This window comes from Lynx rufus, unplaced genomic scaffold (assembly GCF_022079265.1).
Source record: "Lynx rufus isolate CCGP_SWC_20201006 ecotype Redwood Valley unplaced genomic scaffold, mLynRuf1.p SCAF_24, whole genome shotgun sequence".
NCBI classification, from domain to species: domain Eukaryota; kingdom Metazoa; phylum Chordata; class Mammalia; order Carnivora; family Felidae; genus Lynx; species Lynx rufus.
The window spans coordinates 5043023-5055094 of record NW_025814839.1 but is presented as its reverse complement, the minus strand read 5'-3'; the positions used below and the strand labels follow the sequence as shown (position 1 = coordinate 5055094).

Sequence of the window (12072 nt, the reverse complement as noted above, 5' to 3'; positions counted from 1 at the left end):
GATCTCTACACTGACAGTGTGGAGCCTGCTTGGGATTCTCTCTCTCTCCCTCTCTCTCTCTCTCTCTCTTTCGCTCTCTCTGCCCCTCCCCCACTTGCATTCTCTCCCTCTCTCTCTCTCTCTCTCTCTCAAAATAAAACATATGTAACATAACACAGAGAATAACAAAATATAGTAAAATAATTAAGTGATTAATTTTGAGTATTTATATCCTTTGTGTTTAACATAATTCAATGGTAACGTTATAAACTTAATTTTTAATGACTGTGTTTAATAACAGGCTTGCCAAATGCCCCAAAATTTATCAGCTCTCATGAGCCAGTATGGTACAGATCTAATACATCCCTTATTCAGGTATAATAATTACTGGATACAGAATATGACGTTACTTTTATGTAAAATTTCCCAATTTTTAAATAATCAGGCCAAAACCAGATAGTAAAAACAAACAAAAAAACACGGTTGCAAGTCACAGTCAGCTGGTGGCCTGCCCGTTTGCAACCTGTGATCTAGTCCAACTTCCTCATTTGACTGATGAGGAAACTGAGGCCCAGAGGGGGGGGAAGAGATTTGCCGATGATCGCACAGTAAATGAGCTCAGATCTAGAAGCAGAACCAAGTCTGATTTTAACTGTTGGATCAGTGCTCTCACCACTCCACCGTGCCACCTCTAATATGTGGATGGAGTTCAAAATTTCACCTTGTTTTTTTTTTTTTTAACGTTTATTTATTTTTGAGAGAGAGAGAGAGAGAGTACAAGCAGAGACAAGGCAGAGAGCGGGAGACACAGAATCCAAAGAAGGCTCCAGGCTCTAAGCTGTCAGCACAGAGCCTGATGCGGCGTTCGAACTCACAAACCATGAGATCATGACCTGAGCTGAAGTCGGACGCTTAACTGACTGAGCCACCCAGGCGCCCCAAAATTGCATCTTATTCTTCCAACCTTGCGAAGCAGTAAAATGGGTGAAGAAGTTTCCATGACAATACCCCCACCGGGTGTTTTTTCCCCCCTCACCCCACGGAAGGAAATTCTGTTTCTTCCCTTGCTTTTCCTCTCTTCCTTCAAGTGTAGGACTATCAGGACCTCACTGACCCCACACAAGCCACTCCCAGGAAGACGCAGGGACTTACTCTGATTGAAGGGGTCGGTCACTGGGACACATCCAACGGCTAGAGCTGTTGCTGAACACGGTGTCAGTCATGGCAGAAGTTTGGTGCTCCTGGAAAACATTAACCCGGACATCACCCAGTTATCCAGCCGCTCTTTCTTTCTTTCTTTTTTTTTTTTAATTTTTTTTTCAACGTTTATTTATTTTTTGGGGGACAGAGAGAGACAGAGCATGAGCGGGGGAGGGGCAGAGAGAGAGGGAGACACAGAATCGGAAACAGGCTCCAGGCTCCGAGCCATCAGCCCAGAGCCCGACGCGGGGCTCGAACTCACGGACCGCGAGATCGTGACCTGGCTAAAGTCGGACGCTCAACCGACTGCGCCACCTGGGCGCCCCCAGCCGCTCTTTCTTAAGTCCCTACTCTATGCCAAGCACTCCGGGAGATGCAGAGAAGACCAGCACGTCACCCAGCTTCTCCACTTCCCAGATGGAGAAACCCAGGCCCCAAGAGGGAAAGTTCCTTCTGGAAGTCACAGCTCCCTAGAGGCAGAAATGGATCGGAGCCAAGAGCCTTCTTCCTAAAACCCACATCCTCCTTCTTCACTAACTCAAGGCCACGTGTCCAGCAGGGGGAGGGTCAGAGTTCTTGATTCCAATCCAGGGTCTTTCATTTGCCAGTCACCTTGGCCTTGGCCAGCTTTGAGGTCCAAAACCCTGAAGTCAATCCTGGCTTTAAAAAAAAAAAAAAACTTTTAACACCCGACCCATCCGAAAATCACGTTGGTTTGATCTTCACAGTGGATCCAGAATCTGTCCACTGCTCTCTGCCTGGCTCACCGCTGTGCTGATCCAAAACACCGCTATCTCCGCCCGGCTTACTGTGGTGGCCTCTTCCACAGCCCCCCCCCACCCCCTGCTTCCATACCCTTGGCTTTCTTCAGTCCACGCTCCACACAGTGGCCAGGGAGATCTTTACAAACACAACTCACAGCTCGTAAAAACAGCACCCCACGGCGAAACCCAGAGATACTGTGGGATCCAGCAATTCCACACCTAAGTATCGACCCGCCCAGGGGAAACGAAAACATATGTTCACCCAAAAACGTGTACGCGGATGCTCGTAGCAGCATCATTCGTAACAGCCAAAGAGTGGGAATGACTCCGTATTCACCAACTGGTGAGCCTACAAACTAGATGTGGTGTGGTCTAGGCGATGGAAGGTTATGTAGCCGTAAAAAGGAAAGAGGTTCTGACATGCGCCACGCGGATGAACCTTGAAAACAGGGTGCTGAGTGAAAGACGCCAGACACAAAAGGCCACATTGTGTGACTCCATTTGTAAGAGATATCCAAACCTACAGAGGCGGAAAATAGATTTTGGTTGCCAGGGGCTGGGGAGGGTGGGGGGACTAGGAGGTGATGGCTTTGGGGCACGGGGCTTCTTTGGGGGGGCAATGAGAATGTTCTAAAATTCATTGTAAAGGGTGAATTGTTATGATATGTGAATTGTATCTCAGTGAAGTGGGGGGAGGGTGGGACCATCCCTTTGGGAAGCTGGCAGGCCCATTAAAGCTATGGACGTTCATCTCCCTTACAGTTCACGAGTGCTACTCTTAGGATTACACCCAAGGAGAAAATGCTCACGTTCTAAGCATGTACAAGAATGTTCACAGCTTCTTGATTCACAACAGCTAAAACCTAGAAACGATCCAAATGCCCACCAACAGGAGAGTAGATAGATCCGTGTGGTCTGTCCACGCAGTGGGATGCTGGTCTGCAACAAAAGACAAACTCCTGATGTATGTAGCGATAGGGACACATCTCACAGACACTATATTTTATGAAGGAGGCCAGCAGCAAAAGAGAACACACTATATGACGGTGGGTTTCATGGAAGTTAAGAAGAGACAAAGTTATTTGATGATTATAGAAATCAGAGCAAATCCATTGCTAACTTTGGGGCTGGGGAGGGGCAGCTGGGGAGGGGCCTCTGTAGGATGAAAATGTTCTGTATCTTGATCTGGGTGGTCATTAGACAGGAACATACACCTGCAGAAGCCGTGTCTGCACTTTATGTCCCTTCCCTCCCTACCTCAAATACAGTAAATCAGCCCATGTCACTCTTTTGCTCAGAAGTCTTCAATGGCTCCCTATTGCTCCCAGAATAAAATCTAAACTCCTTGGCATGATCTTGGCTCCTTGTGACCTCCTTCTCTAACTCTACCCCCCACTCTCCTCTTGCTCCCTACGTAGCCCCCCATGCCCTCTCCCCCAGGCCTCTCTGCCCTTCTTCCAACCTTCACTTCCTTGCTCTCCCCTCTGCCTGGAACTCCAGGCCCATATGCCAGGCTCACTGCCGTTTCTTTAGGTGTGTTCCCAAATGTCATCCCCTCAAAGGGCCCTCCCTGACTGCTCCATTTAAAACAGCTCCTCCCCCATGTCCTCCACTCTGGCTTCCTTTACTCTGATTTCCTTTTCTTCACAGCTCGTATCCCTTCCCAAATTTATCGGATGTCTTATTCCTTTATTTGCTTAGAGTTTGCCTCTCTTATGTCTAAAACGTAAGCCCCTTGCAGGACTTACTCTGTTCTGTTCTCTCTTAATCTCCAACACTTCACAGAGCGCCTGGAGCATAGAAGGCATTTAATAAACATTTGTTGAATGCATGCGTGAGTCTCCTTCAACACTAAGGCAGTCCAGCTGAACTGAGCCAGGCTCATGTCCTCTGTGAGGCTCCCTGCCCCCCTCCCGCAGGTCTGGCCAAAGGGCAAAGCGGGAGAGGCCACGGAGATTACATTTAATTAATTAAAAAACAAAAACTTCGGAACGTGGGTCACTGTGTCCCGTGGGTCCCGATTTCCCTGAAGGTCTTGGCACCACACGGCCTCGTTTTCTGGGATGCTGGGAAGTCGGGAGATGAACAGGGAGAGCACTCTCTCTCCTATCCTGCAGCCCCTGGAGTTATTAAATCTTTGAGTGAGTGAAGCCAGAGGGGGGCCGAGGGCTGGACACATGGGAGGCAAGCCTCTTACAGAAAAGCCATTTCGTCTGCTCCCCTGTGATCGACATAATCTTCTCAGATTAATATGACCATTTCACCGTTTCCACTTGGAAAGCAGGAAGAAAGAAGGGACATCTCCTGGTGCAAAGGGAATCTGCTGAAAAGAAACTTGTCTCGTTATTGTCTGTGTCAGTTGCTGAGCGAGGCCATCCTGGGCCCCCGGGACCCCTGGCCCCTGCTCGGGCCCAGGTTTTGGGCTTCCTCGGCTGCTCCCAGATGGGGACTCCAAACATTCATTTGAATGCCTTGCCTCCTGCTTTGCAGCAGAGATGTGGTGCTGCCCTCGGGGGACCCCAGGAAGCAGGGAGGGCTGGGACAGGGGTTACACGGTCTCCGCCCACGAACTCTAATCTCCAAATGCTGTTGCTCTCCAGGCGGAACCTGGCGGCCCATCCTCTCCTGCATTCAGTCATGCACACTAGGAGCTCATTTCCTGTTAAAAGTCTGCCTGCAAAGTCCAAGATCATTCATGGAAAGCACCCAGCTCGGTCCTCCAGGCCAGAAGCTACCCTGGACCCTACTGGTTATTTCAGCTTTGCCATCCAGAGAAAGGAGGTCACGCACGTGTCCACAGGCAGACCGTGGCTGGGGGGATGGGGGGACAGATGCAGGTGGAGGGGAGGGGGCACAGCACGCATTGCCGATGTCCTTGACAGGAGGGGCGTCCACCCCCAGCCTCTGGGAGTGTTAGCAGCTAAGGGCTCATGGCAGCACCGTTTTCCAGAGAACTGCCCTCGGCCAACAAAAGCAGCTGCCTTGCCCAGAGACACCCCGAGTGCAGCCCAAAGCCAATGAATCACGGGCAGCGGGCAATGTAAAAGCACAGACCTTTTGTCTCGAGGCGGGACGAGCGTGTGCCAGCATGCTCCAGAGCTCCCCATGGGATCAGGCTGAGGCCAGACTCCAGCTGAAGCCCCGTCCTCGCCTGGCATCCCTCGCTGCTTCCCGGAGTCATCACTGGTACCAGAAAGTCCCATCGCGGGTTCTGCTTCTAGAGTACTTGACCTCACGCGGGAGTAGAATTTTAGGAAATCGGGGTTCCGATCCCCAAGCTCATCATGTTACTTAGCCATCTTCTAACCTGATAAAAGGCGAGCCTAAGACACTCTCCTACCTGCCTGCAGATGCTGCCCCAGGAAGTCCAGCCACGATGTCAGGTTTGAGGGCGAGTTAACAGAAGTGGAGAAAGCCTCTGACGTTTTCAGATGACCCCTGCCTCTCCTATCGCACACTACAGAGAAACCATCACCACAGTGGACAGAAGGCCTGCAGCTCCAGGGAGAAGCCCCAGAGGGAAACCAACCATTGGCTCCAGGAGCAAAAACAGAGATGCCTGTGTCAGATAAATTACATAGGATTCTGCCCTAGGACCCGCAGAACCTCAGCGTCACCGAGCTGATGAATTTCAGCATCTACAACAGTCCCTGACACACAGTGAGCACTTGCAGAAAGATAATCCCCCCTTCCTACTTCCCCTAGACTATAGCTTATGTAACAACGATGTCCAACATTTCTTGAGCACCTACTATGTGCAAAATTCCATACCTTCGTCATTTGCTTTAATCCTTACAATCCTACTGTCAGGTAAGTGACATTTTACAGGTAAGAAACTGAGGTTCAGAGTGGTTAAGCCACCTGTTTAAAATCACACAGCTACCAACAAGCAGACTCAGGGTTTGAACTCTCTCCAAAACCCATGTGCTAATCACTACTCGGTTCACACCTACAGAACATTCCTCCCTGGGCTTTAGATTATTGGATCCTGACAGCTCCTGGCTGTATGCCCACCTCTCAGCCCCAGAAACAAGCTGAGACCCTCCCCCACCAGCCCCCTACCTAGAGATGCTGAGAGATCACACACTTTGGCTCGGTCAAGGCCAAAGTCACGGCTTAGATCCAGTCCTGCAGCTGCAAGTTCAGAAAGCAGAAAATAACTGCCTCCCCAGAAGCCAGAGGCTCCAAGTCTTTTTCCTGGGCACAGGTGATCCCCGCCCCCCCCACTCCCCAGTCCTGGTGCAAACTCCAAGGAACAGTCTGCTTTCAATAACAAAAGCAACAACAACAACAGCTGTTCACATATCAAGGGCTTACTACGTGCTAAGTGCCTTTCAAGTTTTATCTTGCTCAGCCCTCACAATAGCCTTCAAGATAGATGTTCTTCTTATCCCATTTTACAGAGGAGCAACTGAGTCACGATGCATTTAAGCGGGCTTCCCAAGGTCCTGCTTAAAGTGTTTCAACAAAGCGGGGTGCCTGGGTGGCTCAGTCGGTTGGGCGGCCGACTTCGGCTCAGGTCATGATCTCGCGGTCCGTGAGTTCGAGCCCCGCGTCGGGCTCTGGGCTGACAGCTCAGAGCCTGGAGCCTGTTTCAGATTGTGTCTCCCTCTCTATGACCCTCCCCCGTTCATGCTCTGTCTCCCTCTGTCTCAAAAATAAATAAACGTTAAAAAAAAATTAAAAAAAAAAAAGTGTTTCAACAAAGCAATCTAAACGCCCGGTACTTAGCGCTGGCTAGCCCGTGGTGTGCCTCTGGATAGTGGAATACTGCACAGCGGGAAAGAATAAGGAGATTATTTATGATGGACGTGGATGCGTCACTGAGATAAACTGCCTAGTCGTAAAGACCAGGACGTAGGATGATGTTCTCGAAGAGCACCATTTGTGTGCACAAGGCAAAGCAGGATACGTGCACACGTGTGACTTGTGGTTATCCATGCGTAAGATACATGTGTCTCTGTAAAGAACTAGCAGGAAACTAGCACAACATTGCTTGCCTCCGGGGAGGGGGACCGTCGCGGAAGCTGAGCTGGGAAGGAGGATTTTCACAACATGCCCCTTCGTATTTGCAACCGTGTGGATATGTTAGCTATGGAAAAACAAATGAACATTTATTTTTTTCATGTCTATTTTTTTATTTTTGAGAGAGAGAAAGAGAGAGAGCTAGCGTACAAGCAGGGAAGGGGCAGAGAGAGAGGGAAACACAGAATCCGAAGCAGGCTCCAGTCTCCGAGCTGCTAGAGAAGAGCCCGATGCAGGGCTTGAACCCATGAACTGGGAGATCATGACCTGAGCCAAAGTTGGACGCTTAACTGACTGGATCACCCAGGCGCCCCTGAGCATTTATTTTTTTAATGTAATTTTAAAATAATAAAGTGCTCCAATGGCTGTCCGTCATAAGAGTTAAGACCTCCCCTGTAACTTCAAAGAAATGTCATGACCCTCTCCCTGCTACCTTCCCCATATCTCTGACCACCCTCTGGTCATGCTGGCTTTTCCAGCTACCAGGCCTTTGCCTCTGCTGTTCTCTCTGCCTTTATAACACCTTCCTCTTCCTCTCATGTGGCTAATTCCTTCTCAGGCTCCCCTGGTCTCTGCTCAAGTGTCACCTCCTTCAGGAAGCATTCCTTGACTACACTAAGTTACTTCCTTTCACCCCATTGCTTGCTGTCACTGTTTGTTTCATTTATAATACTTACAATGATTTGCAATTATCATTTTTTCTTTATCTACTGTGTGTCTCTTCACCTATTCTGTAAGATCCATGAGAGCAGGGCCTGGGTCCAACTTTGTTCGATAATTGTACGTCCAATGCATGCAGGGCCAGCTTCATGGGCCCACAACCTAGGCAGCTGCCCAGCGCTCCAGGCCTAGAAGGGTCCAGAATCTGCCTTAATGCTCTGCTGTCACTATCTTGAGATTCTTAACAATAGTTGATCAGGGGGCCCTGCATTTTCGCTCTGCAGCCGGTCCTGAACGCGGTATACAGTAGGTGCTCAATAAATAAATCCTCACCTAAGCTCAGTGAGTGCAGTAGGCACTCCATAAACCTGCATGTAAGCGGCAGAGCCAGGCCTGTTCCAGATCTGCTCACCTGCACAGCTTGGTACTAACCCGTATGCTGCCTTGCTTCTGAAACTACCAGGAGACTCTGTCCCAAGCCCAGAGAGGCCAGATTCCAGAACCTTGCCTCTCTCCCCCTTTGCATTTTGTTTCTGCCTACTTCTCCTTGGCAGCGTCTCCTTGGCAGCATCAGCACCGTTTGCTCAGGAGCTGTGCCTCGAACCACCAAATCTCCAGGTCTTCTGTCGGTTTCCGATGAGCTGAGAAAGGAACTCTTAAAGCCCATTTAGCCGCAAGTGTCTACGCATGACTCCTCGGGCTGGGCCGGGCTGGCAGGGGAGCTGTACAGGCCCTTCAGGGCACAGCAGGGAACTGACGTGAGCTACAGCTGTGTGCGGGGAATTCAATGCCACGGTCAGCCCCTCAGCCCCACAGTCTTGGAATTAAGCCAGATGCTTCACAGCAGACCCCGCAGCCACCAGCTTGGACAGCCCCCACCAGTTCTCTCTCTCTGTCTTTTCCTGTCTCGCCCTTCTTTCCCTGAGTCAGGCCTATCACTGCTTAGTTAGAAATCTAGAAAAACCACGCAGACTATGTGATGGTGTGGGAAATGCAACTTACACCAAGGGCCTTAAATGGGGGGGGGGGGGGGACTGGGAGGGGTGAACGGGAGGTTCCAGGAACAGGGTCCAGGCTGAAAATATGTTTTGTTTGGCCCATGCAGTGTTTTTGAAAAAGTTAAATCAAGCCAATATTCTAAAAGCATGGGATTTAATTAAAAATACAGATTGCCGGCTTCTGCTAAGAAATAGGAAGGATCAAAAAAAATACTTACAGAACATCTATTACTGTGTGCCAGATACTGTTCTAGGCACCGGGGATACAACATCAAAGCAAACAAACAAAAAAGAGGAAAATCACTGCCCCCATGGAGCTTAACTTTTAGTGGGGAATCCAGAGGATAACCAAGCAGTAATTCAAATGTAAAAGGCATCAGCTAGTGATGAGCACTTTAGAAAAACAAGACCAAGAAGGGGGATTGGTGATTGAGAGGGAAGGGTGAGTTTTAATAAGTAGTCAGAGGAGGCTTCAGTGAGATATGTTATTTGAGCAAAGACTTGAAGGGGGTAATGGACTGAGCCATGTGAATCTTGGAGGCAGAGCATTCCAAACAGAGGGGAAAGCAAGTGCAAAGGCCCTGGGGTGGGCATACGCTGGTAATGTGGAGAAATGACAAGGAGCGCATAGTGGCTGGAGTGGAGTGAGCAAGAGGAAGATAGGTGGGGGCAGAGGTCGGAGCAGTAGTGGGGGCAGGGAGGGGGGCACGTCAGATCATGAGGACCATTTGGGCTTCCACTCTGAGTGATGGGGAAGCCAAAGAAAAGCTCTGAGAAATGAGCTGAATATTTCTACTCTGCCCCAACCACGCATCCAGCATTGACTATTTGCCAGGGTCTTAGGGTTCCGACACATCCCCGCCGAGGCAAGGACATGGGCCAGCAAGGGGAAAGATGCCATCAACCACACTTGATCGAGCCAGGCGCCGCTCCGCTTGCCCACCCGCCTTGCCACGCCAGCCCCGTGTCTCAGAGCTACAGCGTCCCTCATGCGGCCAGCTACATCCAGCGCCTACAGGCTGCTGTCGGCTTCTCTTTGCTCCCGAAGCCAGCTGGGACATCCCCAGGCTCCCCAGAACCTGGCCACAGGCCTGGAACGGTAAGGCCTTGCTTGGCTCCTTCCCTGCAGAGCCTGCTGGTGCCTAAAACAAGGACAGAGACGGGCCAGAGCAACACTCGAGACACAGGCACGTTTGTGCTCCTGGCCTTGAAACAAACGAAACTCACCATCACCTCCGCATGCTTCTCCCACAGCCACACAGCAATAACGGATGATTCCTGTCATGAGCCTTCGAAGAGGCCCACGGGACAGTCCCCCTGTTAGAGAGTTTTAAGGCAGGCAGAGAGTCTATCCCTCACCGTTGTGAGGGTCCCGGTCATCCTCGCTGCTGCAGCCGCCCCGTCGTAAAGCAGCCACTCCCAGCCCGACCTGCACGCTGGCCACAGATGTGAGCAAGCCCAGACAAGGTCATCCAAGTCTGGCCTAGACCAGAGGAACCACCCAGCTGAACTCAACCCAATCGCTGACCTAAACAATCGTGAGATAAATGAATGGTTGTTGTTCTAAGGCACTCAACTGTGGGGGGCTTGGTTATGCACCAAAAGCTGACCGATAGATAGAGCAGCCTATCGTTACGGTGCAACAGCCGGCCTTGGACCCGGAGTCTGGGAATCCAACCTTAGCACCCCTGTTCGTTTTACTTTCTGTTTAGTCATTCTGGGCCTCAGTTTTTGCATCTGTAAAATGAAGACATAAAAATGCCCACCTTTGTCATGTTTGCTTTGCAGTGTTGTTGGGGAGGGCTCATGAGAGAACACATGTGCGGGGACCTCGTAATCCAAACTCCTTTTCAAGTATGAGGCAAGGAGGTCACTGCTAATGTTATCTGAGGGTACGGCTGGGGAGCGGAACAAAGACGTAAATTCCAGATGTTTGTTTAGGCTTGAGTGAGACACTGCAGTGGATATCTGGGATCGAGACGTCTTATTTTTGCCTGTTTGGCATTTCTCTCTCTTTGGTGGGGGGAAACGGCAATTTTCCCTTGGGAAACCCTCCCTCTTTCACGATCAATCTGTGTCGCTTAAGAGGAGCTCATCCATTCTGGTCCCTAGAAGTGGGCCAATTTTCCTTGCCTGGCCAATCAGCGTATTACACCCCACGGGCTACAGTGATTGGTCCAGGGATAGGCACATGACCCAGTCTGGACCAATGAAGACCTGCCCTTAAACTTTTGCTGGAACCATATGGAAAGAAGCATTCTCTTTCCACTGGGATTGCTCAGCTGGTGGAAGAGAAGCTTGGAGCTGCCACTGGTCACTTTTGCCACCACGTGGGAAAGGCCCGCCAAAGCATAAAGTAGAGCTGAGAGATGGAAAGAGGTTGATTCCTGATGATGCACTGGAATGCTGGATCCAGCCACGCCTGAATGTATCCTCCTGGCCTTTTTAGCCACCATGAGCCAATATGTTTCTCCTTTTTTCATTTGTCAAGTCAATTTGAATTGAATTTTTGCCACTACAACCCTCCTGAGCAGTATGTGTCTTCACAGACCAGCCACCTTGGAGCAAAAGGGGACCTCAAAGGCAGCCTGAATTGGCCAAGGCCTGGAGAGAAATACACCAGCCCTCAACAACCCCCTGGAGCCCCCCTTCCCCCCCCCCCCTTCGGAAGCACTGCCACCCAAGCTCAGGCCTTGCAGGAGGACAGGAAACGTTTGTAAAGCACCCTCACCAAGGCCTGCTGAGACCCCGCACTGACAATTAAAATTCAGTGACAACAAACAGCACTAATTAAAAGCAAAACTAAGTACTTAATAAGACAAATGAGGTGGCAGTATTAAAAGCCAGGATGAGAGAGCTGGCATTAATTAAAAACAAAGACTAATCTCTTCCCTCCTCTGAAAAGGCTGTGTCTGTGTGTGTCTAGAAAATGTTCAGCTCTGTTAATGTGCTAAAGAAATGCCATGGGAACAGGCAGGCTCTGGTATTTGTTCTGCCTGGGGGCTGGGGTGATGAGGGTCTTCCTGGAGTGGGGGACCTTTGGGCTGGGCCTTGAAGGATCAGCAGGGGGTGCAAGACTTAAAAGGCAGAGGCAAGGATGGGGATGCGGGTGAGCAAAGACTCAGAAGCTTCAACAGACCTGGAATGTTTGGCGAATGAGGAATTCATGGGAATGGAGCCTTGGGTGATGGGAGGGCAGGGGGGAGGGGGGGGAAACAGGACTGAAAAGAGAGAATGGGGCCGTGATTCACCCCTGTCACCCAAAGCAATGTCCATCCCGACAACCCTGCTTGCATTGAAAGATGCAGGGGCGCCTCGGTGGCTCAATCGGTTAAGCATCCAACTTCGGCTCAAGTCATGATCTCACGGTCTGTGGGTTCGAGCCCCGTGTCGGGCTCTGTGCTGACAGCTCAGAGCCTGGAGCCTGCCTCGGATTCTGTGTCTCC

The 12072-nt window shown here is 50.5% G+C and overlaps 1 protein-coding gene across 2 annotated transcripts in view; it reads right to left on the bottom strand.

The window, feature by feature from the left end:
* Positions 1-1202, bottom strand: part of RPH3A (rabphilin 3A) — a 66898-nt gene extending 65696 nt beyond the window's left edge. For both annotated transcript variants that reach the window (XM_047088437.1, XM_047088438.1), the window contains exon 1: positions 1132-1202. In XM_047088437.1, coding sequence (XP_046944393.1) covers positions 1132-1202 — 71 coding nt within the window. The remainder of the gene's footprint in view (positions 1-1131) is intronic.
* Positions 1203-12072: the final 10870 nt, after the last annotated feature.